This window comes from Saccostrea cucullata, unplaced genomic scaffold (genome assembly GCF_032062105.1).
Source record: "Saccostrea cucullata isolate Sc308-1 unplaced genomic scaffold, CSIRO_AGI_Scuc_v1 ctg891, whole genome shotgun sequence".
In the NCBI taxonomy this organism is placed as follows: Eukaryota; Metazoa; Mollusca; class Bivalvia; order Ostreida; family Ostreidae; genus Saccostrea; species Saccostrea cuccullata.
The window spans coordinates 98,542-122,834 of NW_026919394.1; the positions used below are offsets into that span (position 1 = coordinate 98,542).

Consider the following 24,293-nt stretch of genomic DNA (forward strand, 5'->3'; position numbering starts at 1 on the left):
CATTATCCAGATAGGATCAATCAAAAGTATGCAGACATATGTAGTGAAATATTCATTTGTTAGCCATTGCTATTGAAGTTTGTTTTGATTTGATTTTATAAACGTGATTCTTAGGAAGGAAACCTAAGCGAAATCAATTATTTATTATTTGTACATTAGTAATAACGTTATACATGTGTGTAATAGGCACTCCTTACTCGAATAAGTACAGCTATACATACGCAAAAGAGTGCAATTGAAATACCGACAATATTATGTAATTGCATTGTAAGAATGTATCGGAATGGCGATTATTTTAAGTACATTATTTATCTAGGATAATTGTAATTATGACTACTTGTAATAACTAAATATTATAGCGTGAAGCAACATGTACAGTCATGTGATTTTAGCACATTTACTTGCAGTATTGAGGTTACCTATAAATGCAACAAATGCAAGGGCATAACCAAGTTAAAATTTAGTTTCTGAAAAGTGATGCAATCCTATCCAGATTTTACAGTTTCAGTGTTACGATCATATTTGTATGATCGAATGCTGTATTTTTGCAGATCAACGGCATGAAATATTGGTATAATTAAATTTATTTCAAGATTTCATCAGGATCACAGCACTTTTCAGATACCTTACTACTTGTAGAGTTGATTTGTAAAAGCCTACTAGGATCAATGGAGGGTATGCCCTTGCACCAGATCGATTTATTAAGATCCCTACATTACCCTCCGATGTACTTCCATACAAATATACGGCAGTATCAATTTAATACGAAGTATAGAGAAAATATATTAATAAAACCGTGAGGAAGACATTAATTCCAAGTAAATGGCCTATAGAATATCTGTAAATAATATTTTATTTATTCATAGAGTACATTTTTGTTAAGAAAATTACTTGATCTGCCTCTCACTGCATACAAACTGCGTCATGTTTTAAGAATTGACGTCACATCGATTGTGATCAGTGACTTGTTTATAACACTTTATATGAGATTCGACTAACAACAAAACAAATCTTGTAGTAAACTTTGGTGTAGTTTGATGGTTTCCTACAGGTAAAAATAGCAAATCACCATTTTGTGGTATTTTAAAGAATTGTTGTATGATATATTTTGTATGATGTCATAGTAAAGTTTTCCCGTCCAAATTAGGCTCCGCCCCTTTTTTGTAACCTTAACTGTGCTGCTTATGAATAATTTTAAATTACTAATATATTCGCAGAGATTATCATTCAAGATACATTTACACAAATTATATGAAAATCCTGAAGGTTGCTACATGCATAGGCGGCGGCAAAAACAAAAAACAAAAAAACAAAAAAAAAAAAAAAAAAATCGGGAATCTTTTGATTAGAGGTTGCCTTGATATAATTGCTAGATTTTAATTTCAAATAGTATACTGGCGCTGCGAGCTGAATTTTTCCTACTTTATTCTTATTTTTGTTCATTTTAGAAATAGAATGATCGTCAGTTTAATTACTGTAAATGTATTACATTTGGCGTGTACGATATTTGGCGGAAATTCAATTTTCAACAAGTTAGCAAAGCTTTGAATTAGCGCCTGTCTGAATGCGCTAGTTAGAATTGTTAATATACAGGACATTTAGCGATGTACTTTCCGCCAAAATCGCTGAATGGAATAGACCGCTATATGTAATACGTTTACGGTAAATTCCCGTCTTAATTTCCACACGCATGATAAATTGACAACATAATTATCTATCAATCAACTTCACACACTATGTGGAAATGCTTACATTTTAATTTGAAAAAATTATCATTTGATGTTTTATGAATATTAAAAATATATTCCAAAGATAAAGAGAAAAATGTTGATAATGTCAATCTATTTGTCTTTCATTAACAAACAATTTTCAATTGCCAATGAGTATAAGAGTAATTAACTAATATCTCTAATTATGTTGCATTCTTGGCCCAAGGGACTTCATACCCTACTGACCTGCAGTTGTAGTTAATCATGGACTCATTGAAAAATAAAATTATAAATCTGTTTAAGTTATCTCCGTAGATTAATTTGAAATCGAGTGTATGTATTCTGAGTCAGTGTATAAACATGTAATTTCCGGACTAATGACAATAATACGAGTTTTGTTCGAAAAGTTCGTGGACAATATAATCAATCCTAGTTATACTATTTGAAGAAATAAAATAAAAATGAGTAAATTATCATAAACACATTAATTTTTTTGACTTGTAAAATTTCTTTCATTAATATTAATAGAATGAAATATGTGGCGATAACAAATAGTATTCGAGCTCAAAATAGGTGCGGAGCAAACATGGACCTCCGATACATCAGAGGTCGGATCAGGTGCCATTGAGGTAATATTCCGCCATTTAGGAATTAAATTCTATTCCGCTTCGTTCTGCGGCGTCACATATTTTTAAAACACTTTTCAATGAGGACTACCTATCTTTTTAATTGATTTCTTCATCAAAGATTGTTAACATATGAGAGTTGAATAAGATAAAACGGAAATTGTGTTGGAGAAAGCAAAACTTTATTCAAAACTTTTTATTTTCAGATATTGAATCTCCTCAAAACTGTCTGAACAAAGATAAAAAAAAAAGACATAAAAAACAATTCTAAATATGCCTAATTCCATTCATCCAGAACCAGGTCCGAAATCGGCAATGGAAAGTAGAACAACTCTCAGATTTTCTTCAGATTCGTCGGAAAGCTTTCAGCGGTTAATGCAGAAGAACATAAGTGAATCCTCATTTAGCAGAATAATAAAACATTGGAAAATGATTATGGTTATATTGATACCAGTTTTATCTCTTATTACTCTCACCACGGCCAATCTTTTGAAAGCCAGTGAAGTTAAAAGAGCGACAATAATCGCCATTGAGAATGTAGACGAAGCTTATCTGTACGCCCAGTTGGTGAAAATGTTACAAAGAGAAAGGGGTATCTCCTCAACATATTTGAGCTCTAGTGGTAATAACAGTGCAGCTTTCAATAAGATGATGACTGACAGATATAACACGGATTTAGCTTTTGTAGATATTCCTGTAAATCAGCGCATGGTTTTGGTTAATGAAAGACCGTATACAATTTTAGAACTTCATCAAAATGTAAAACTCTCACGAAAGAGAATTGATAATGGGTCGGTTTCTGTCGAAGATCATCTTGACTTCTACACTAATTTGAATGAGGGATTGATGAATGTCATGTTTAAGGGTGTTGATATCCCAGGTGAACAAAACTACTATGGAGAAATTGTAGCGTTTTCCTCACTTGTGAGATGGACAGATATCATAGGGCTTTTGCGTGCTCGAATAGCTTTTCAATATGTGACTTGCGCTTTCACTTCAAAGACAATGCAGAATTATATGCTTCTGACTGGTGAAGCTTTGGCATATAAGAAAATATTTACTCTTTACACGGCGTCTTTGAAAGAGGCTTTTTCTGAACAAAACCGGAACAGTACGGAGGCTTACCTTGATGAGGTTAGAACCACTACCTGGTCAGAGACCTTTCTCAACTCCTGTGTCTCTCTCTCGAAAGAAGATCGTTTATCCTTAGGATTGGATTGGTTTAAGAACATAACAAAATACATCGACTTTGCTTTTGAGATTCAGAAACGCCATTCCCAAATAATAACAAACAAAATGTCACAAATTCGAAAAGAAGCGGAATTTCAATTCAATATATATATTTCCGTGCAAATTATCATAACTATTGTGAGTTTTGTTTTATCAACATGGCACATAATTTGCATAGAAAAATTGACATTCAAAATTGCTAAACATGCTTCAACAATCAAAGGAAAATCAAAGGAACTGGCGGCCGAAAAGAAATTAACTGAGAGGCTTCTCTATCAAATGTTACCAAAAAACATAGCAAAAACATTGAAGGAATGCCAAGAAGTCAACGCAGAATATTTTGAAGAGGTCACCATTTTCTTCAGTGACATTGTTGATTTTACTGAATTGGGCTCACGAAGTTCCCCGATGCAGATAATTGATTTGCTTAATGATTTATATGGGTAAGTCTGACACAAATTAAACAGGAACTGCAAATTGAACAGTACTAGTATTATCCGCATTAAGGTGATCGCATCTCAATGTATTTTTTCTTCATTATCAAAAGAAGAAGCTAAATTGATAATCTAATTAACAAAAATATTAAAATGCACATCCACTGGGCATTAAAAGACTAATTTTAAAAGATGATTGGGTTTTTGGGAAGAGCAGCACGGAACCAAGTTTTTGTAAAAAAAAAAATCATTGGCCCCCATTTCACCCCCACCACCATTACTGTGAAACAGAAAATACAAATTACCGTATTATGCAATTATATGACACCATCGATAACCATCCAAATGATGAGCAATCTACTGCAAAAATGTAAGAGAAGTTAGGACCTGAAGGAAACCAGTTATTTGTAAGAAATAAAATGTTCTCCTTATTGCATCTCTAAAGGACATGTTTAATATTGTTCCTAGATAAAAATAGGACATTGCAAAAAGGGGAGTCCAGAAAAACAGATATTGGTTGAGAAAAACGACGCCTTTTTACCCCATTGTCAAATGTCGTAATTTCACGCCAAATCTAGTGAAAAATCGAATAATTTTAAAGTTGGGATATATAATACCCAAATTTTTAGGATCAATTCTCGAGCAAACATACATGTACTTTACTTACAAGTATGTTATATGATAATTTTGATTTTCAACAAAACAAATATAATTTAAACCAGAAAGTATATAAAATTTTTGATTTGTGTATGAATAATAAAACAAAAATTACCTATTTTATGCCCTGTTCACACGACGAGTTTAATTCGCAGTAAATTAATGCCTCTCTCTCTCTTCACACGACAGCTAATGCGAAGTAAACTAAACGAATTAAACATAGTCATGTAGTTTACTGTACAAGTATGCCATCCTTTGATACATCATGTAGTGGCTAGGTATTCATTGATTTTTTTAACAACTTGTATTTTTTAGCCAAATATAGCACAAAATATATATAACCAGGAACATGCCCTGTGACTCATTAAAGACAAAATTTTTTTCTTCGCTTAGCGTTTACACGAATAATAGTAATTTAATCAGTAAATTAATTCGAATTAAACTAATTGATAAAGTTGTGTATGAATAATAAAACAAAAATTACCTATTTTAGTCAGTACCGAAAGTTACATATAATTTTAATGTATACTAGGATATAGCATGACATTCTTTCATTTTAGTTTATTTGACGACCATATTGAAAAGTACGATGTGTATAAAGTAGAAACTATCGGAGATGCTTACATGGTAGCTAGTGGTGTACCCACTCCAAACGGCAACGCGCATGCAGTTCATATTTGCAAACTCGCCCTTGACCTTCATGACGTCATGAGGCAATACCATGTACCAACCTCATTTGAAAGAGAGGAAAGTGTTAAAATTCGAATCGGAATTCATTCAGGTAAGATTAAAAAATGGATATCTATCACAGAAGAATTTCATCTTAGTTGAATAAAAACGGTGGAATGTTGCTGAATAGAACGCATTCACACTTCTTTTTCTTTTCTTTCAAATCGACCGCCAAACATAGCTGACAAATTGTCGATTGGACGTGAAACAATATACAGTCAATCAATCAATCAAACTTTCAAATCGAAACACTCGTGATGGAAATCTAGCCATATTGATATATTTGCATAAAAAAAAAACATAAAAAGTATATATTGACAAGGCATTCTCACATTTTAAGATGACGGCAAAATGAAACAGTAGTGGATTACAAACTTTTAAATCTATATTTTTTAGATTGTAGATAAAAATGTTTGATTACAGGTGTTTTTTAATTATAACATTTCAACAGTAAAATTCTCGTTTTGTTATTTCCTCAGTGAATAAAAGTGTGAAAGTTTACTAAAGTGATATTCGTTTACAATGTTAAAAGATATGTGATTCGCTCTTATGAAAATATTGTGAAAACATGTCCAGCTGTTGAAAAGGATGTCATATCTTACTACAAAGCATTGAATATCCTCTTTTTATTAATCTAATTGTGTATAAAAAGACAAAATGGTTTCAAAAGAAAAGAGCAATAGCCATCTTATGCATAAAATGGCCCTGTACTTATATCAATAAATTAACTATCACCCTTTTTCTCATTTCATATATCAAAATAAAGTAGACACTTGGTCCTTTCATTTTCTATGATAAAATTTCGTTTTGAGAATCCAGATATTGGAAAACATGTTTGAGAAATTGCAATGTTCTTGAAATTTGCAAAAAACATGCGTATTTGACTACCTCCAGCAAAGAATTAAAATATGAGCACAGTCCAAGATCCAAAAAATAAAACAATTTTTTTTTGATCTTCAGACACAGAGCTTTCATTATGTATTTGCATATTTTGGATCAGAGGTTGTGCTTTATATGAAATATTGAAAAAATGCTTCGACTTTAGGTCATTTTAAACGGAATTTACAGGATATGAGGAAAATGACACATTTTATGACGTCATAATACATTGACTAGATGGGAAATTTCGTCACGATTAATAGATACGTGGTCACTAACAATCCAAGTGATAAATAGCGCACTTGCAACATAAACTGATCGGTTGTTGATTTTTCAGAAATTCTCAGAGCCAAATAAGGCCCAAAGTGGCTCTTGCTCTTTAAAATACTTATGCATGACTGGTTTGATTTAATTTATTTTTGTATGAATTTAAAAGGACCTTGTGTGGCAGGGGTGGTAGGTAGAAAAATGCCAAGATATTGCTTATTTGGAGACACAGTAAACACAGCATCAAGAATGGAGTCTTCTGGAATAGGTTTGTCAACCATTTTGTCATGTTTACTGTTTTTTATGTATATTTTGACTTCAGCCTGTGTAAAGACCAAAAAGTATGTAAAATTATGACTTATGATAAATAAGTTATGTTTTAAGGTACCACCTTTCAAGCGAGCACACTTGTACGCCACCAGCAATCTTTATATAGCTTCCAATTGAAATTCCTTTTTTAAATTAACTAAGTATATTTGCACACTCATTTGTCGACGGATTTTCCGTTGTTATCCGATCATGATAAGGACAGGGCGGGTGTTGCCGATGAAAAGGGGATGCTCACTCCATTGTGGCCCTGATCCCACCTCTGATGTTTTTGAAGTCCCTGTTTGTTCTGCGTCTATTTTGTATTGTTTAATTGATTTTGAGCTTGAATATGGTTCGTTATCTCCATATATTCATAAAAAAATCTTATAGTGCTCCTTTTTTGGCATAATTTCTATAAATATCTCAACTTGGAATGATTAGGCGTTAAACATACATATGGGTATTCTAAAGGATTATTTACCATAAAAGACTTGAAAATATGAGACCCTTTGTATTATTTAAGAGAATCACTTTTTCATTATGTGCTCTGCAGCTATTTATCTGTCGGTTCGTCTGTCTACCAACAGTTTCCGTTCATTTCATTCGAAGAGGCTGCACATTTAGTACACAGATTTTTTTTAATAAGAATATCTAGGCAAAATTCTGTCTTGGGCCGATCAATTTTCGTTAGAGTAATGCCTCTTCGACAGAAAAATTCCAATTCTTTGCAGTTCTCGTTTATTTCTTTCCAGAGGTTGAATATACTAAAATGAAATTTGATATTACAGATGTATCATACAAATACCTAGGCAAGATTTAATTCCAGGTTCGATCGAGGAATTTTCGACAGATATGGCTGTTGGACTTCAAAATAAATCCAATGACTTGCAGTCTCTGTTTATTTTCTTTGCAGATGTTGCACATACTGGAATAAAATATAATTCACAGAAATGACATGAAAATATACTTTGGATAAGATCGAGCAATTTTATAATGTAGACAATATTTTGCTGTTTCCGTTCATTGTTGATCAGATAAATAACTTATATGTCATGAGAAACATGTTTTTGCCAAAAATGTCATGTAGAAGACTATTTCTGTTTGATGTATCTGAGATAGAAGTGGTAGATGACCCTTTTTGATTTTAAGTTCCAAGGGTCAATTTCATTTGATATACACCGCCCATAATGCATGCTGCCCGTACTAAAGACTTGACAAGTGCAAATTATAATGTACTAGTAAGTCCAAAGGGGCATAAGTGTTTCACATTTGTGTATGGCATAAGAAAGACTAAAGAAAAAGTCTTATATAAAACATTTTTTGCGAATTTGTGTGTTTTTGAATACATGTAATCAAGATCTTACATATTTATGAAAGGTAACTTTTCTCTCTTATTACAGGTGGCAAAATCCATCTCAGTCCATACACTTACAGCATAATAAAGCATTTAGGATGTTTTGAAGTTTCGTTGCGAGGAAGGATTATTTTAAAGGTATCGGTGTTTAATGTTTGTTTGTTTGTTTGCTGTTTAACGTCCCTCTCGAGAATTGTTTACTGATATGAAAACGCCACCATTTGCTGGTAGAGAGCTGCACATTTTGTCGAATACTCGGCACTAAGAGCCATTGAGGAGTGAGGGATCTTTCGTGCCAACAGGTACTGCGACATGGGACCTCGGTTTATACGGTCTCATCCAAAGGACCGGTCTCCACGTCACACAGTGGGATTTGATCCCGTGACGTAAGGATCGACTTCTTCCTCTGCGACTCTACAGCAGACGCTCTTACCACTGCGTGCACCACGCGGGCGACTGGTGTCAAATGAGACGTTTAATGAGTTCCCCACTTAACATTGATTTATAATTCACAAGAAAAGTATAGACAAAATGACAACCAGTTTATTCATATTAGAAAACCGTGTGTTAATTTAATGCTGAATCATTTATCATTATTAAGAATGTGTTGGAATCTAATGCTGAATCAGTTTATTCATATCATAATCTGACAAAATTGATGAAATACCAAATCCTTTAGGATTATCGATAATTAGAATTCTCTTTAGGTTTGTATTTTATTTTATTTTAAATTTAAAGGTGCATAAACACAGATTTGAAGTTAATATTTTTCTGTATAATATCACGACTTATATATTGTAATAGCAAATAGCAAAAATATATTAAAAATCTTATTTTATCTTAAAATTATTAAAACTTCAAATTTTTGGATTGGTTTGATTGACACATACATGTACTTGGTCTTTCACAAATATTAATTTTATTCTTATTTCTTAGAAAAAGTGGCATTCTTGTTTTGCATTAATGAAAAGTATTAAAACTTAAATCAAGAAATATATAATATTCAGAGTAGAAAGCAAAACCTCTTCACAAGTATCGCCATTTCTTGCTTAGTGCTGTGTATAGAGCTAAGCAAACTGAACACACCCGCGAAAAGTATACAGTTTTTTAGCAGGGCACGAGCTCTGTAATCGTTAAGGTTTACGATTCACCGGGTGTGTTCAATTGTTAAAGTTTGCTCACCACAACTGCACGGACTGACAATAAACTGTTTGTATGTTTTAATTCTAATTTTTCTATTCTGAATTTTCCAGATTATGTTTTTTAAAAATATTTTTCATTAAAACACAACAAGATCACCACTTTTCCTAAGTATTAAGAATAAAATTAAATTTTTTGAAAGTTAATGCGCGTGTCAATCAAACCCCACCAGAAATTTGAAGTTTCAATAATTTTTTAGATGAAATAAGATTTCTTAATATATTTTGATGTGAAATCCTATTGCAATATTATACAGAAATTTTTAGAAAATTTTAACTTCAAATCTGTGTCTATGCACTTTTAAGGAATATCAAAGATAGTGATTTTTGTGTCTATTGACAGGGAAAAGGAGTGATGAAGACCTATTGGCTAGAATCATTTATACCAACACCGCAGCTGACTATATTAGAGCCGTCCTGCATATGACAAGGGAGTGAAATACATTCAAAATAAATGTTTATACGGTATAATTTACAAGTAAATACATATATGTGATACCAATGACAGCTCATGAAAGATCTAATCCTTTTTTTCCAATAAGGTTCTATTTATGGATGCAGGTGCTACGGGGAGCATTTCATTGCAAAGAAACAGGAGTGCACAGTGAAAAATAACAACTTGTCCGAGTGGGCGACTACGTATACGTACCCTCACTGCCATTACTACGATCAAACTCGGATCATAGTGTCCTGAAGAGTGCTCTCCAACTGTCCTACCCACACACCCAACACTGAAAAAATACCTTCTTAAGGTTCAATGATACTCTGATAAGAGAAATAACTCTTAATGACATAAATGTCTATTATTCCTTTATAGATTTGTCTTTTTTGTCCAGTTTTGTCCTGCAAGCTACATGTATATATGCTATAATTGTTTGTATTTTACTTAAAAAATACATTTCTTTTGGAAAATCATTAAATTTCAAAAAATATTTTATATGAGTAATCAGAGAATTTATGAACCTTAATTCAACTAGTGTGCCTTGTAAAACGATAGTCAGGATTAGGAATTGTTCTGTTTACTAGCAAGGATAGTAGTTAGTTGGTGTCTGCGTAGCAGGGGTTGTATAGATACTGGATAACCTGTAGTGAAAACTACTCATAAAATCTAGATTTACCAATGTTGTCTTGTAAATCTGCCCAATACTTGTAAAAACTACTTTTAAGGTAGTTATTGTATGGACAGTAAATTTATGATTTTTCTCAATGACTTTAACTAGTTATTTTTTTCAATGAAGGAAAAGGGAAACTGTGTGAAAGTTTGTCTTTAAATGTTTTTATAAAGATATTTCATGTTGTATGTTCGTTTTAAGTAAGTTGGTATCAATTTAAAAAAGTTACTACATCTAAGTGTTTATTTAATCTTTTGTTTTATTTAAACAATGTTGTTATTATGCAGAAAAAATACATAACCCGCGTAAGCGGGTTATGTAATTTTTTTTAAGACCGTTAATTACAGTAATAATCAATTAAAGAAATTTGCTACATCTAAGTGTTTATTTAATCTTTTGTTTTATCTTCTTCATTGTACTGTTCCTGTATACATTATGTACACTTTTTTACCAAGAGGTTTTCTTTCATGGTCACAGGAACCGGTTAGGGGGCACGGGTACCATATGCTTGTGTCCCCTCAATAAAAACTTTCGATGAATTTTTTAAAAATTTTGTTTGTCAAGGAAAATTGAACTTTGAACATCCCCCTGAAAAATGTTTGGTTGTGCCCTAAACTAAAATTGCTATAGGGTAGGTTTTCCAAGTTTTTTTTAAACTGATTAATCTGTATTGTGAATATCTGACATTTATTTTAGGAGTTTTTACATTACAAAAATATTTCTTTTTAAAAAATCTCAATTGCAATCTAAAAACAAAATCTTATGATTTTTAAAGGATAAAAATCATAAGAAAAATATATCTGACAATCTAATCATAAATACACTAATAAACTGATGCTTCTTTATTTTGTTATAATGGTTACATTTTGCATAAAATGTAAAATTGGGTTCTTTTAGAAAATTCAACTATACTTACTAGATTCTTTTTAAATTTTAAAATGCATATATTAATTGCGGCGTTACATGAAACTTCTCAGTACATGTACCTCCGACGAACATTGTAAATGTAAAGAAACTATAAAACAATATATAATGTATATTTCGTACTATATTTTATTTTTCAATCATATTAATGGATTAAAGAATATGATTTACTATTTTGTATGAAATAACTGTGTTACACTGTAAACCTAAACATTTTGTTAGCAAATATAACAATAAAATACAGTGTAACAACTTTCTCTCAGGTGATTTTTTTTCAAAACTGAGGCTAAAATCTAAATAAGTTTAATCTTGATCTCATAGTTCGATAAGGGTTGTACGAGACAACACCAGAGGTTATACAATCCACAAGCCTTTTGTAGTAGTATCTACCAACAAACGTTGTTCTGATGCAAGAAAGAAGGTTGCCACTCATTCGTGGTCGAGCTGAAATATACCAAAATCGTGCCTGTATATTATTTTATCCCTTAACAATGGAAGAAAACTGCATAATTGTAAAGTTATTAATTTTCCTATTATTATTATTATTATTTTTTTTTTTGGTAAGCAAGAAACCCAAAAATATTTATATTCGACAGATATGATTTTACAGCCTTCGTGGTTGATAAATTACTTTGTTTTGATTGTATGCTGAAAAGCTTACAAATATTAGATATGATATGGCTTCAATCTTCATTTTTACCTCAAGCTAATTTTTCTAAAATTATGGCTTACAAAGACTTTGATAATTTAAACAAACTTTAGAAAAAAACGAATAAAGATAAAAGTATTTTTATCTGTAGTACTAAATCAAAATTAAACGGTCGTTCAAATTTATTTTCTTCAAATTATACTCAATATATAATAGTTTTACCTTCAGGATAGGGTACGGAATAATATGCTTCAACATCCCCACAGTAAGTAAGCAAAACAAGAAATATACACATAACAAACATCATGCCTGGAGAAAAAACAGTTGATTCCAATAGATTGTACTTATTGAATGAAGTGAGCATAAGCAAATGCAGAAAATAATATTAATGCCTTTGGCAGCCTGCTAATTGTGAGCGTTATGGTTGGTTATGTCGCTAGTGAAATGTATGGGAAGTGAGAAAGAATTTTCTTTGTAATCAGATAGTGCATTATGATAGACAAATTATTTGCTTGTTGAAATGTACGGGAAGTGAGAAAGAATTCTCTTTGTAATCAGATAGTGCATTATAATAGACAATCAAATTATTTGCTTCAAAATGATCGTTAACGTTATAATATGATATAAAGACACAATACTAACATGACTAAGTGGTGACAATATTGTGTTTATCGTTATTTGCTATGCCACCATGTGTGTATACGATTACAAAAAAACCTGTTTGTTTCTTAAACATCAATTTTCCAGAAAATATATTGACGCAGTCAACTAAGTAAGTATTTTTAATCTCGAAACAGGTTCCGTTTTGTATACAGGTATATTTCAAGTTGAAGTCAAGACCTTGCATTTAAAAAATGCATCGGTTATTACTTCCAACCTTTGCCATTTTCAAAATACTACATAGATATCGAGTATCTGAAATATAATCCTCCAACGTGTCCGTGATCTTGTTTACTCTACAACTCCAATCGTACCAGACACGTCGTTACTGTTGACGTAAATATGGTAAATAATAAGGGTACCGCAAAGCAGAGAATCTCCTCACGAATACAATGTCGATAAATCCCCATGTTTATTACCAAACTAACTAACACAAAAAGAAACTAACGCACCTACACACACGATCCGTTATGTTTATGACCATATCCTGTTTAGTAAACCTATATCTTTCAACTGCGACATGATTTCTTTAACATCATTATTTCAGTAGACATACAGACGATATGCCAAATGATGTGCCAAATATGAAAAAGAAAACCTCGAGTCTCTGTCAGAATGGGTTAAAGATGGATGTTGAATTCTCGCGATAAGCAATTGTGGGCCATTATGAAAATCATTTTCCTTTCTTCCTCTGACAATGCAGAAGTGAAAAAGGAATTAGATTACACGATCAGGATGTACTGGTCGCTGCTGAAAAAGGCATCTAACAACACTGTTCTTGTTTATAAGGCTCAATATTTGAATTGTGCTTTAGAGGAACTAGGCTTTAATTATGCATATATTTATTCAACTTATGCTAATAGTTTCCCTTTCGAAAGAGGGAATTATTCAAAAAGTATGACAGTTTAAAATATTTTTCATGTTTCCAACAATAAAAATGCATTTGAATAACCATACCTATACTAAATTCCAAAACTCCAATAAAAATCATTAGAAAGATACATAGCGGTTTCCAGATAATTTTCTATCAAGCCTTTGGCTTATCTCCTTACTAGGATATTTACAGCAGTGAAGAAAAAACTTCAGGAGTACTGTACAAAAGTATATTTGAGATATGAGGTAAATTAAATGTAGACAAGCTAATTCAGAGAATTCGTGTCCCCCGCTTAGGGAAAAAGTCGGCTCCCCCTGACTGAATTTGTAGAATTATCAAATGTATGTATACATGTATACTGAAGCAAATAAAATACATGTATGTCAATATGTATATAAAGATTTGATTACTTATTCTTTATCATGTGTATAGAAGATTTTTTTTATATGGAATGATTATCACACTGTAATGATGATTTTATAACCTCATAAATTTTTCATTTCACATGCTGAATACTATCATTTAGTCAAAAAAAAAAAGTATTTAAAAAAAACAAGCTAATTCAGAGAATTCGTGTCCCCCGCTTAGGGAAAAAGTCGGATCCCCCTGACTTATTAAATGTATATACATGTATACTGATGCAAATAAAATACATGTCTGTCAATATGCGTATAAAGATTTGATTGCTTATTCTCTATTATGTGTATAGAAGATTATTTTTATATGGAATATTTATCACACTGTAATAAATTATATAAATGATTTTCATTACCTCATAAATTCTTCTTTTCACATGCTGAATACTATCATTTAAAAAATAAAAAGAAAAAAAAATAGGGTCGTCCGAGATTCGATCCCGGGACCTCTCACTTACGAAGCGGGAGACATACCTCTAGACCACGGAGGCTCTTTAAATCCCGTTGCGTAAATGCAGAAGTGAAGTCACGTACATGTATATATTCATGCTCGATATTGTCAAAATTTTACACAATCCATGGTTTTTGATTTATTTAGCCTTTATTAAACAGTTCTAATAGATGTTATAAGAACATAAAGTCCGCCGAGAACCTGTTTTATACGCAATAACTCTCCGCACGCCCCTGTGCTAAAAATAGCGACAAGTAATACTATAAATACTAATAAAACAAACGGGGCGGGGCACTTTGAGAGGAGTGAGAGAGGTCCTAGGTAGCTTTGGTATAAAATTACATTGCATAAGCTCAAAATCTTCTTGAAATATCGCCCGGAAATGATAGTGTTACACACATACAGAATGTATAAATTTACGACCTTGAACTTTGACCTTTTGACCTCAAAATCAATAGGGGTCTTCCCTAGGCCACAGGGAGTTGTTATATAAAATTTCATTGCAATAGCTCAAATGGTTCTAGAGATATCGTGTGGAAACGAAAGTGTTATAACAGACAGACTTTGCTTATTTATGACCTTGACCTTTGACCTTTTGACCTCAAAATCAATAGGGTTTTCTTTAGTCCATAGGGAGTTGCTATGCTAAATTTCATTGCAAAAGCTCAATGGGTTCTCGAGATATCGTGTGGAAACGAAAGCGTTACAGACAGACAGAAAGACGGACGGACGGACGGACAGACGGACGGACGGACAAACCCAAATTAATATCCCCCACTTTTCAAGCGGGGGACAAAAAAAAGAAAAAGAAAGGTACGACCGAGATTCGATCCCGGGACCTCTCACATTTGAAGCAAGAGACATAACCACTAGACCACGGAATCGCTTTACGCGCTGTGAAGTATATGCAGAATTGAAGTCACATACATGTATATATTCATGTTTTCATGTTCGGTATTCTCAAAATTTTACACAATCCATGGTGCTTGATTTATTTAGCCTTTATTAAACAGTTCTAATAGATGTAATAAGAACATAAAGTCCGCCGAGAACCTGTTTTATACGCAATAACTCTCCTCATGCCCCTGCGCTAAAAATAGCGACATGTAATACTATAAATACTAATAAAACAAACGGGACGGGGCACTTTGAGAGGGACGAGAGACGTCGTAGGGAGTTTTGGTATAAAATTACATTGCATAAGCTCAAAATCTTCTTGAAATATCGCCCGGAAATGATAGTTTTACATACAGACAGAATGTATAAATTTACGACCTTGAACTTTGACCTTTTGACCTCAAAATCCATAGGGGTCTTCATTAGGCCACAGGGAGTTGTTATATAAAATTTCATTACAATAGCTTAAATGGTTCTCGAGATATCGTGTGGAAACGAAAGTGTTTTAACAGACAGACTTTGCTTATTTATGACCTTGACCTTTGACCTTTTGATCTCAAAATCAATAGGGGTCTTCTTTAGTGCATAGGGAGTTGCCATGCTAAATTTCATTGCAAAAGCTCTAAGGGTTCTCGAGATATCGTGTGGAAACGAAAGCGTTACAGACAGACAGAAAGACGGACGGACGGACGGACAAACCCAAATTAATATCCCCCACTTTTCAAGCGGGGGACAAAAAGAACTCAAGGGGAATTTTAGAAAATTTGAAATTTAGAAATACCAAAATCACTACCATCAAAACGTTCGATTTTTCCACACATTATTCAACAATTCCTTGGATAATTCAAAGTCAAGGCTTTTTGACTTCAAAGAGAGCTGCTTTTTAAATTAAATTGGATCCCGTAAAGTCATTTACCTTGTCATTGGTCATTTGCTAATGATTTTGTTATAAAACATTCCGATTGTACGCACATGAAGTATGACGCTGATGTTGAAAACAAAAGAAACCACATGCTGTGGCTGTCATCATTGAGATATATCAACAACATATTATCAATTAACAACAGTTACTACCATTCATATGTCGACTCAATATACCTTAGTGGGCTTGAAATAAATGATTCTACACAGTCAGTCTGACACCTGTTTTGTTTCATTTTTGGATTATTTACCAGAAAAAGAAGCTTTTTTTTTTACTTCCACGCCACTTCAACAAAGACGAATATGATATTCGTGCATGTAGACTGGGCGGGGTTTCTTTGATCTGTCCCCCTCGCCACTTTGATTATTACCTCCCCAGAGCCAAAGACTGAAAAAGATAGATATATGCTGGTCATATGTGCTGTGTGCGTAAACATTTTTGAATATGGGCCATAACTCAAGAACCTGTTGGCTATGTTTTATTTACAAATTTGTCACAGAGTATCTTTGGCCAAATGGCTCCCGATTATACAAATTATATATGTGACTCTTAAACAAGAGGAGATAATGAAGAAAATAAAACAAAAAAAAAAAAAACTGGTAACTTAAAAATCTTTCCAAGAATCAACGAGATTATCATCAAGCATCGCTGAAGCTGTCTTGAAAAGTGCGTAATTTATACATCTGAGATAGGAAATAGAATGTTTTAAGAATGTTACATTGTACATTCTATTTTTATTCTGAATTTTTAAAAAGATACACGATTGCTCTTATACATATGTATTGTTTGCGCTTCAAAATGTCAATTGTCGACTTACTAATGGACACCTAAACACGAAGAATCAAACTGTATGCAGATACATTGCGGAGCGATATTTGTATGGCTATATCTCTTAAATAAGTGTAGAAATCTGATGAAAGAATGGCTTTAAAATATATAGGACTAAATAGAAAATATACAAAATATGAAGAAAAAAAAATCATTGACTAGATTTTTTTCAGCTCAAGGTTCTGTTCCTTCGTAGTGATGATATTTGAGATATCAACTTATTAATAATTATCAAGCTTTGTCTGTTGATGCTTCTTTGGTCCTCAGAGTGTGTCACTATGATTTTGTTTTGTTCAATTTTATGGCTATATTTAAATATGTGAGGTACTGATTAGCTTTTCATTAATGCACTTTGTCAGTTGATGTATTTCAAATCCCCAGAATATGTCAAGTATAAAGTAGGTCACGGTGATCTACAAATGGAATTAATGCAATATCTTAATATTACTAATAATCAGATGCTTCAAATCAAATCAACAAACTTTTTTCATTTGTTGCATTTTCGGTCTTGTAGTGATTTTTCTTTCATAATGTAGGTCACTTTGACCAATTTTTGGAATCTCATCATGGCTATAAAGTAATATTTGAGAAAGAGAGGGACTTACATGTACATGGTATAGAATCATCAAACTTTGCTACCGTAATTAGTGGATTTTATAATTAGATTCTCAAAGTGTTTTAACCAAAATATAGGTCAAAGATGACCTACTTTTGGGATTTTTTGGTATTACCTTTTTTGTAAGGCGTTATCTTAATATACAGGATTCACAGAGCATAGAAGTGATATGCTGTACATGTACAATTTATCGTTAGAACGAATCAAAGTCTTTAGGCCTCTTGTTATGAACGTACGTCTTTGAATTTCTTCACTACTCTCAAAATAGATTTTGAAGGACAAATATTTTTAATTTTAACCTCGCTTTGTAGGGCTTATGCAAAAGAAACAAAAAAGCAAGACTGCATATATAACCTTTTGAATTTGTATCATTTAATTATTGAATCATATCATAAAATAATTATTATTGCTTTCGGTAATACGATGATTTAGCCACCTTCTAAGTATAATATATGTTTCCCTGAGCGAGAATATTATCAGTATATTTTCATTTGGCACAGGAGAAAAGTACATGTTAACTGTAACACAAGAATGTTTGGAAACGCCCGTACACCCACACAACTCCTCAAGCACACACTTACGCACACATTTAACTCTATTCTAATATATCCAGGACTTTTTCTTCCACTAGAGCTTCAGTAACAATTTAAGCATCAATATACAATGTTATGTAAAAATATCGAAGTAGCAAATTATGCGAGACTTTTATATATACCCAAGTACGCAATCTGCTGCCGTAAATCTGAAATAATTACACCGCATTAGAAAATTGGGTTTTAAATTGCATCGTACGTATAAATAGGTATGAGACTCCATATACGTGTATATGTATGTAGCTGGATTAGAATAGGCTTCTTACTTTTCCCCGCATATGAATTTTCCGTTGTGTAGTAACTTTTCTATGTAGGTGTCACAAAATTCAAACTTTGACATCATATTTTGAATTAAGTCTTTGTTCCTTTTTCCTGGCTCTACAAACATCCATTGGACAAATAGTTGTTCAAGGATATCATCAAGTGTGTCATAACAGTAAAAAAAATTATGCTGAAAAAATACGAATAATACGAAAATAAGTATTCAAAAATAATCAAGTTGTGTTTTAATAATTCTGGTTAAAGCCACTTTTAATAAATGCTTTCACATACATTTGTATCTTTTTTTATTTGTTTTCACATATTTATCGACAACTTGTCAAAGGAATTGGACACAAGTTGCAAAACTTAAGATAGTCTTTTTTAATTCATAAAATCTGAATAGCCATAGCATTAACAAAGTTTTACAATAATATATACATGTACACAGAAAACAAAGATATCTGTTCTTATAAAGAAAGAAATTAGTATTTTAAAAAATGATATATAAGGACGGGTTTAAAAACAGAGAATCTACAATCTCTGTTGCCACTTACTTGAGGTACTCCATTTTTCTGTCTTTCTCTGGTTGGATTTTTTGGTAGAGATCTGCCAGATACATACAGATGGCACCTGATTCTATCTAGGGTTCTTTCCCCTTTATTTCGAGTGCTGGCACTGTGCCAAGATGATGAACATTCTTTCTATAATGGTCAATCTTTGATCGGTCCGTATCTCTTGAATTGTGTAACTCGAATTGGACATCGTCCGTGGCTCCCAATTCTAAAAAATAGTTTTTGTGTCACTGTTTTATGATTGAAGTTTCTGTAATTCCGAGTAACTATGCATTTCCTTGTGGCAGGCCTAGGCTTTTTTAAATAACTATGTCCTCAAAAAAGTAAAACAAAAATACAACACCCCCTCCAAATTAATAATAGTATAAATATAATAAAAAACAAGATATAAAACCAACCATCTATCCCCTTATGATTATATAAAATTTATTGTTAGAGTATACAATGTTGTATTTGTGGCGTCGGTAGTCTATTGGTTAAGATGCCGGACTCCAAACTGAAAGGTTGCGAGTTCGAATCCTGGCTGCGGCAAGTCGACGTTGTGTCCTTGGGAAAGGCACTTTACACGAATTTCCTCACTCCACTCAAGTGTAAAAGGGGTACCTGGCTATAGACAGTAAAAGATATTGTCAGAATGATAGTGTTCTGGCGCCTTAACGGCAGCTTGCACTGAGAAAGATTCAGGAGTGTTATGGTCTGCTGGGGGTAATAATGATTGTAAAGCGCTTTCAGTAACATTCATGCTAGAAAGGCGCTATATAAATCCAATCATTATTATTGTAGTATTTGAAATGTCATCAATGAAACATATGTAGAAAACGAACAGTATTCAAGCTCAAAAATCCATAACAAATACAAAATAGGAGCACAGCTAACACGATCCTCAAAAACGCAAGAGTTGGGATCGGGTGCAATGGAGGAATGAGCATCCCTTCCGACCGGTCACACCCGTCGTGTGCTCCTTGTCATAATCGGGAAATAAGGGGAAAATCCGTCGTCAATGTGAATAAATAATGGACAAACAATTAGAATGAAAAACGTCAGTCACCGTTTGACTCAATGATAAATTGTATTTGCTGTCAAGGTCATTGTATCGACCATAGAACTTAGGAAATGATGGCATTAAACGAGAGTACTGATATTCTTGTTTCATCAACTTGTTTGTCACTGTTTTACCTCGTTTCAGAAATAGTTCATATGTAGCCCTGAGCATACTCTTGCGTATCGAATAAATTGAGATATATAAACTCCGTACGCAGGTGTGAAGGTAAATTGCTGTTAAGTAAGGGAAGTTGATGATAGAAAAGTTAAAGTCATCACGTTTATCATAGAGTTAATTGTTAAATTACTATTAACGTCTTTTTCAAGTAAAATATCCAAATATGAAACAGATGTGTCAGACTCTGTGGTATCTTTTATCTCAAGCTCACCAGGATATATCATATCGACATAAGAATGGAAATAACCATTGTTTATTGACAATACGTGCAAATTCTGCTTCATATTAATACAACATAGGTCTGCTTATAACGGAGCACAATTGGTACCCATGGGAATTCCAAGAGGACCTGGTCTCCAAAAACAACATAGATATTGTCAATCAAAAACTCATTATCTTATTGATGTCAACTTCAAAAAATTAAAACTGAAATTGAAAAAAAAGGATTTTTTTCTTTTGAAATATATAATATATATGCTGACGTGTAAAAACTGTCGTTACAATATTCTTTTGTTGTTGTGACACACAAATCCACAATACTGACCTGTCGAACTACAAGACGGAGTGAAATGTGTTATATTTTTCCTACGTTATCATTGACCTAGTAGAAAGCCATATGCATCGGTTGGAGAAAATAAAGTCGCATGTTATATTTGTTTGTGATATGAAACCGTGACATTAACCTTAAAAAAATTCGTAAAAAATTTTTCATGAAAAATGATATAAGAGTCATACCATGAACAAGTCTCCATGTTCGCTCCCTACAGACTCCCGTATGCGTGTTATCATCTCAGGAAGCTCTCTATATAAATACACCTTCTGATATAAACGAGCTAGTGTTTGAAAATGAAATTTCAGATAATAAGAACTGTACCCCTAATCCTTCAAGCAGCCATAGAAAAATTCACACAAAAATTATGGCCTTGATATCATAATATAGATGTCTCCTCATAAATTTCATTCAGATGGAAAATCATATAACAAAATTTTCTGTTGCAATAAAAATTTGTGGGAAAATTGATAACATCAAAACCACACTATAAACAAAAATATTTCAACAAGCGATGTTAATGAAACATGCATCCCCCTTTTTGGACATTTTTTTAACAAAGTCCACGGAGCATAACTCTGCCAAAAAATTGCTCGATCGTGCTCTAAACAAAACTTGACCTAGATATTCTTATGATAAATCTATATACCAAATCTTATTTCAGCATGTGCAACCTCTGCGAAGAAAGTGAACGGAAACTGTTTGTGGACGGACAGACCTACTAACCGACACACAGCGCTAGCCCTACCTTCTTCGAAGGGGGCATAAAAATTGTGGACTTTTTTTTTCAAAAGTGTATTAGTGCCATAGGTTGGTAGTTCAAACTTTAAAGTTGACTTTTCCAACTTAAATCTTATCTTTTTCAATTTCAAATTTGGCTTTTCCACCTTTTTAAGTTGGTAACTCCAAAAGCCAGCTGTAGAGTTTGAATTACTAACTTTGAACACTAAACTTTGAAAGTTGAAAATGCCATGTAAGATTAAAATTTAAAAGACGCCAAAAATTAAAGTTAGAAAAGCCAAGGCCAACAGTAAAGTTGGAAGACTAACGTTGAAGTTTGAAACAGCCAAGATTGCAGCTGCATTACTAACTGTAAAAATTGAGAAGTCAAGTTTTAAAAGTTGGAATAACTAATGTTATAGTTGGAAAGCGAAGAGTAAAGTTTAAATTATCAACTTTAAAAATAGAATATAGTACGTGACACTATAAAAACGCTTTCGTATTTTCTGTTATTTTTCATTGATTTTGCTTAAACATAATTTCAGAAAGTTATTATCTACACATATTACACTTTGAAAGAATATCGGGAAAAAGAAAGTCCTTATCTACTAGTAGTTTATTAAAATTAATCCATATAGTTACTTGTTTTAATTTTTATTACTTTTTTTAATCTTTATTTAGTGTCTGAAATAGAATATTGAACAAATAAAATGACTGTCATTTGACATGCTTGCAATTCTTAATTGGATTTATTTAATTTCATAAGAAAAAAGTAAAATCCGTGATCAATATAATTGGCATATAAATTGTTATGAAAAATAATTATTTACAGCCCGTTTCCAAAAGTTCACTGATCAAAGAGGAACAACTCTAAAAATGTGAGATATTTCCCCTCTCTTTGTTGAGTTTTTTCAAATTGTTTGCAGAATAGTTGTGATGATACATTTACATTGAATTCTGATGAAGTCAGGTGGCGCCGGAACCGAGAGGAGAGGGGGGAGGGGCTAAAAGAAGGGTTTTAGGCCTCCACCTTTTTTTGCAAATTTTTCTTTATGATCTTTAAACCAGTATAAATGTAGAATTGAAAACGGGGGCAAAATTTGATTAAACGCAAATACAATAATTCATATGCATGTTTTTGTAATGAACTACAAATGTATTACATGTACTATATACAGGAACATGTGCACTGTAAAAAATAACCAGTTAAGATTAGTAAATCTAGAATTGATGAGTATAACTTTCACTAAGTATCTTTACAACCCCTGTTCCATAACTCACTATTTTAACCAGCACTAAGCTGAAAGTTTTCTAATCATGACAAATGCTTTAAGAGGCACACTAGTTAAATTCACTAGGTTTTTCTTTCAGTGTGTGTGCATGTTTATATTTTAAGCAAACATAACTTGAACACTGTTTTTTGTGTTTTATTGCAGAACCCTGAAAAACTGAGGGAATGTCTCAAAAATGGCACTTTGTCTTTGAGAGACCTTGACAACAAGGGTAATTCATAAAGAAAACATTAAAAAATAAAACGGTAAAGAGCAGATTAAAAATTGTACAGGATTCTATAGAAAGTAAGATATGAGAAGTGAGCAAGGGGGAGGTGAATCAGGTACTAGCTGAAATTTAAAAAAAAGTTTTTCCAAACTTTTAAAGCAGAAAAGGGGATCCTCAGGAGGCAGAAGAAGACGTAGGAAGTGTAAGAAGGGTGGCAATATAACAACAGACGATGCGACAAAAACTCAGGCTGTGGAAAAACCACAAAGCACTCCGAAGATTCGCAGACCATCGAAAACAGAAGGCAATTCCAAAAATACCAAAAAAGGTCTGAAGTGGAAAGCTCAGGACAACGAGTCAGAAATGGTAAGAATTCATAAATTTCAATGATTCTTCTATAATTTCAGTAATAGAAAATGGTTTAAATCATACATTTTACATTGTTCTAGGTAGTGCGCAGCATTCTTGATGAACTCTTTGATCGCGTTTGTAGCTATTTTGATGTACTGAGTACAAGTTTGTTAAATAATTAAATTAAATTTACAATTTACTTTTTCATCTCTTACAAAATTTGAAATCAACACATTATATATTATTCCGTAGTTTCGGTTATGTGAACTCTGTCGTTTTTCCATTTCAGCGATGCCAAAGAGATAAATGCAAAAATCCCCGCTCTGCTGGCAGCTTCTAACCAGAAAATCTTAGCTACAAGAGATTTTAATGCTGGACATAGAAGAGCAACACTTTAGGTATGTACCACAGGCACTTGTTTTGGAAATATAACCCATTTTATAATATGGGTTAAAAATAAATTTCGGAAACAAGTGCCTGTGGTTTGTACTAGTTAATACATTTAGTAATTATAAATGTATGACATTTACATATAATTATTTTATTGCAAGATTTAAGATGGATTTATCGTTAAGTTATAAATAGAATTTTAAATCCTTTATTGACAGTTATTAAACGAAGCAGCACGGGAAAATGTAGAGGATCTGACCACACGTGCAACTATACGTTGTTATAATTTCCCTAGGTACATATACATATTATACGATAAACTACCGTCCCTACAGGGTAGGAAATAAACTATATATGTATTTAAAAAAGATTTTTTTTGACATGTCACACAGCAT

At 32.6% G+C, this 24,293-nt stretch overlaps 1 protein-coding gene across 1 annotated transcript; it reads left to right on the top strand.

Moving 5' to 3' along the window:
• The first annotated feature begins 3,631 nt into the window (after positions 1–3,631).
• On the top strand, positions 3,632–23,906 carry LOC134230589 (atrial natriuretic peptide receptor 1-like). Its single transcript, XM_062712431.1, has 7 exons — positions 3,632–4,008; positions 5,217–5,437; positions 6,701–6,799; positions 8,241–8,332; positions 23,317–23,523; positions 23,607–23,677; positions 23,798–23,906. Exons 1-7 carry the CDS (start codon positions 3,632–3,634, stop codon positions 23,904–23,906), a joined length of 1,176 nt encoding a protein of 391 aa, XP_062568415.1.
• The last annotated feature ends 387 nt before the right edge of the window (positions 23,907–24,293 follow it).

Excerpts from the sequence above, each read along its gene's own strand:
- LOC134230589 (XM_062712431.1), top strand. The coding sequence starts at position 3,632 with ATGTCACAAATTCGAAAAGAAGCGGAATTTCAATTCAATATATATATT. Across the intron at positions 8,333-23,316 it reads GAGGAAGGATTATTTTAAAG|CAGAAAAGGGGATCCTCAGG; the intron begins GTATCGGTGTTT and ends AAACTTTTAAAG. Across the intron at positions 23,524-23,606 it reads AGGACAACGAGTCAGAAATG|GTAGTGCGCAGCATTCTTGA; the intron begins GTAAGAATTCAT and ends ACATTGTTCTAG.